The sequence below is a fragment of the Atta cephalotes genome, assembly GCF_000143395.1.
Source record: "Atta cephalotes unplaced genomic scaffold scaffold00058, whole genome shotgun sequence".
Classification (NCBI taxonomy): domain Eukaryota; kingdom Metazoa; phylum Arthropoda; class Insecta; order Hymenoptera; family Formicidae; genus Atta; species Atta cephalotes.
In genome coordinates this window covers 1,429,933-1,434,529 of record NW_012130122.1, presented here as the reverse complement: position 1 = coordinate 1,434,529, position 4,597 = coordinate 1,429,933, and the positions used below count along the sequence as shown (strand labels likewise).

The following is a 4,597-nucleotide window of genomic DNA, read 5'->3' as shown; positions in this document are numbered from 1 at the left end:
GTAACGAATATNATNATCTATATTATATATATATAATTAATTAATTACCTACTACTACTACTAACTAAACTAAATAATATATATATATATATATATATATATATATATATATATCCCCCAATTTTCATAGTTCAAAACGTTTTTTTGATCCCTTTTCACTTATTGCAAAATATCTTTTGTGCTACGACATTTTAGACTTTCTAATTCAAAAATTTCTTTTTTTTTCAGTTTTCAAATGATTAAAAAAAATTACTTAAAATCGATGCACTATAATTTGAGATACAAGCAAAAGAAAATGCTGGGTTATAAATACCCGGATGTAGATAGATAGGAACTTTTTTGAGATGTGGATACTGAGGGTTAATACATAATAATTTGATAAAATAATATGCAAAAGTCCGTATGTATAAAACATACGGTATTTATCGAATACCTAAGTAGTCGGATGTGATCTATCACATTCTTTTTTAAAATGTCATGGAAATTGATATCCAAGTGCGTGATACGATATCTAAGAATTTCCAATTGACCGCAAATATGAAATACCAATAGTCCAAGAAAATTATCAATACCAGTATAAGATAAGATAGCAAAGAAAATAGCAATACTCTGAATAAAGAATGTCAATTCGTATTGCGGTCTCTTTGATACGTCATAAGGATAATACGTTTGCAATGGCAACAATTTGCCTGGATCAGTGATATTTGTCAAATATCTAATTGAGATTCCACAAATAGGTAAAACGACAACGAAGGTAAATGCTATTGTCATTGCACTATATGCGCACATAATAATTATACGTGCAGTTTGCGCTCTTTTGATCATCATGCTTCGCTCATATGTATTTTTCAGTCTTTGCCAATCCTCCGCGATCATGTTTAAAATCCATAAAATAGCTTTAAAAGTCACAAAATTGTTCAAATTTGCAAAAGTTTGTTACTTATGAATAAAAAATTATTTATATAACAACATTCTTGAGTAATATTTACATCGTGTAAAAGAAATATTCTTTTTCTCAAATTTTATAAAATAGTTATTGTTCTATCATAAAATCTATTATATATTTCATTGAAATAGGAGATTACACAATAATAATTTATAATCTAATACAATTTATTAGTATTTTAATTAAGACAAATTATATAAGATAAATTATATTTACCTCTTTTTTTCCACCAAAGTATTATAATTCTGACAGCACAAGTAATAGCCGGTAGAGTAAATTGCAAGTTATCAATCAGTAGCATAATATTCGAATGAATTCTTATCAATGAATATATTGAAGGAATCAGAACACCGATTATTATTATTAGGACAATAATTAAAGGGCGGATTCTATATGTTAACGTCTCTTGAATGTCGTATTTAGTTTTAGGCCAAAGCCCAATTAATTTTAAACTGAAACGATTTATCTTGATCGCCCATTCGAAATCTATCTGTTTCAAGAAGTATTACAATAAAAAAATATTATGAAAAATGAATAAACAATAAACGCTAATAGAAATATCAATTAATTATTAGATTGTATTTGCTCTATTATATAACTAATAATTTGTGGAAATTTGCTATAAATATAGAATAGAGAACAGTTTTTAATGTACTTTGTAAATTATTATGAATTCTAATAATTAATTATTATCTAATAATAAATTATAACAACGAGACAAAAGTTTTACGTTGTATTACTCTACCATTAAAATTTACTATCAAAAATAAGATAAAAATTTATTGTTTTATATTTACGGTTAAAGTAGTATTAAAATATTATTAAAAATAAAAAATATAGATAATATAAATGTAGATATAACATTGAAAAAACATTCACATTTCAACATGGAATATTGCAACATCTTAGCAACGTTTTGCATGAAAGTTATATTGAGTGTCGTAGAAGAATACAAAAAGAAAAAATAAGAAAATGTTTGAATTATGAATGTTAACGAATGCATAATCATATATGTTTATATTAATCTAAAATATTCTTTCTTTATGAAACAATTCAATTATGATTACGATAACTGTAATAAAGCACCTCGATATCCCCATAAGTTTGAAGTATCCATACTGAGTGTTAAGTAGAGACTGATGGTTGCTTTTTCTTCACGCAACAAAGTCATTTTGTATGCAATAAAGAATATCTATTTCGTGTAGGAAATATTCTCTAAGAGAAAGATGATCACTTTGAAAGAAGAATCATTAAAAATGTACAACGGCCATAACATGTCTACTCACTTGAGTTTTACATTCTATTAAAAAACTCGAGTAACAGTTTATAAATGCTTTTTACTTTTTTTGTAATTGATCGATTGATGTCAATTTTAGTTTATGCTATAATGTCAAACTGTAACCAGTTATATTCATACTTGATAATATTGTAGTGTAAGTAACGTATTATAATATAGTGTATTACTAGTGTGCCTACATTTAATCAGAATAAAATTGATAAAGGAAATTATTTTACTGCATCCTTTTCTTGTTATTAATAATAAAACTCATAAAACGTTCTAGAAATTTATTTAGAAAATTAGAAATTGATCAATAACGGTATAAAATATTTTGTTATATAATTTTTTCTTATATAAATATAACGAATATAATATTTAAATTAACTCTGTTTATAAAATTTTATTTCTTGAAGGAAAAATTATTATTTTTTCATGTTAAACAGAAGAATATACATATAACTGATTGATATTTTTAGTAATCAAAATATTATATCTATAACATATTAAAAATCTTAGATTTAAAAATAAACTGAGAATTTTTTGATATAAAATTATAGTTTTAATACAATTTTTATATAAAAAAAATTATTTTATTTTATTAAATAGAGGCGATTTCAACGAGTGCCTCTATATAGAGTCCTCCATATGGAATAAAACTGATCAAAACATAAGTTATAAAAACTAAAGGATTTTAGTTTGATATAATTTTTATTTATATGAATTGCTTTTAAAATAAGTTAAACTATTATGTAATAATTCATTCCAAACTATTATTAATATTAATCTATATTATATAATATTGCATAAAATCAGTGCTAAAATAAAATTAATGCTTTAACTGGATGTTTTAATTTTAAAATTCCTGGAACTATTGATCTGTAACAGTATTTTTAAATTCAAATTAAATTTTTAATTTTTCTGTTACTGCTTAATACACGTCATGTCTCATAAATAAAGCAATAAGATTTATTTATTTTCAAGCTTTATAAGTTATAATATTCTATTAAAAATTGCACATCGGAAAAATTTTACATTCTTCTTATTTTTTTTATCAACTTTTTATTGTGTGCAAGACGGATATATATCCAACGGATGTTCTCACAAACTGAAAAATATATTTTTTAATGATTATATAGTTAATAATATAAACTTTGATTTACCGTAATTATATTGTACTACTATAATTGTACATAAATAGATCAAAATAAAAAATTAAATTTTACATATTAAAATGTAGTACAGATTTTATAATAATTTTTAACAAAATTTTAGTGATATCAATATCTTAATATTCAAAACAAAATCAAACTTACACTGCAAAATGTAGTCATTGTAACAGGAGACACTTTTCCAGCGGTGAGATAGATCGATTTAGAACCTCTTGTCATTAAGAGTAACAAATCTTCTATAGTTTCTGAATTTAGAGTGTACCATTTGTTGTTATATGCTGCATAATATATTTTATTGCACTTAAAAATATCAGAAGCACTTTTAGATATTAATTGTTGTGTACATTGTATGTATTAAAATAAAAATTAGTTATCATATGACATTAACAATAAAAAAATTTTGTTTCATAAACCAAAATTTTGTTGTAACAACAAAAATTTGATTGAAATATATTGAAAAAAACTGTTGTTAAAATATACTGAACAAATCTGTAATTTTATATAAACTAAATTGTTTAGTTGATATAAACAAATATTTTTATTATTTACGAAACAGAAAAATAATATTGCAAAAGCTGATCCTCCCCCGTACTTAATTAAATCTTAATGAATAAATTATATAATAATGGACTATTTATGCGCTTTCAAAATTCGCAAAAATAATTTTTGCGTTTATTTTAGTTAGCTAAAAAATTTTTTCGTGGGGGGGGGGGCTGAGTAGGCTATCAGTCAGTCCCCCTACGTATTAATAATAACTGGAAATTTGGAAAATCAATTACACAGAATTACGCAGCGCAAAAATATGAATTGCTTGATAGCGCATAAATTGAAGATATATTTTGCATAGTTAAATAGCGTAATTTTGCAATTTTAAACAACTTAGGGAATATGACTGTTTGCTCCAAGAAAGTGCCTTAAGGAATGCAGCACAAAAATTGAAACTATGTGAAAGCGCATAAATAGCGCATAAATGTGTATTTGATTTTCCAAATTGGTTGTTATTAACACGTGGGGGGCTAACAGCCTACTCAGTCTACAAAAATTTCTTTTTTTGCGATTTTGAAAGTACAAGTAAATAACGCATTATTATATAATTTATTTATTAAGATTTAATTAAGTGGGAGGGAGGCAGCTAGACAAACATTAATTCTTTTGTTATATAAATAAAATATTTGCTGTTAAAAAATTGCACCAAATAAACAG

The 4,597-nt window shown here is 24.2% G+C and overlaps 2 protein-coding genes across 2 annotated transcripts in view; both read right to left on the bottom strand.

The window, feature by feature from the left end:
• Window positions 1-876, bottom strand: part of LOC105623550 (odorant receptor 43a-like) — a 2,404-nt gene extending 1,528 nt beyond the window's left edge. Inside the window, exon 1 of the mRNA XM_012204942.1 lies at window positions 547-876. Within this exon, the coding sequence (XP_012060332.1) occupies window positions 547-876 (330 nt within the window). The remainder of the gene's footprint in view (window positions 1-546) is intronic.
• Window positions 877-3,276: 2,400 nt separating this feature from the next.
• Window positions 3,277-4,597, bottom strand: part of LOC105623495 (putative odorant receptor 69a) — a 9,488-nt gene continuing 8,167 nt past the window's right edge. Inside the window, exons 5-6 of the mRNA XM_012204890.1 lie at window positions 3,539-3,694; window positions 3,277-3,330 (exon numbers count right to left, since the gene is read on the bottom strand). Coding sequence (XP_012060280.1) covers window positions 3,277-3,330; window positions 3,539-3,694 — 210 coding nt within the window. The remainder of the gene's footprint in view (window positions 3,331-3,538; window positions 3,695-4,597) is intronic.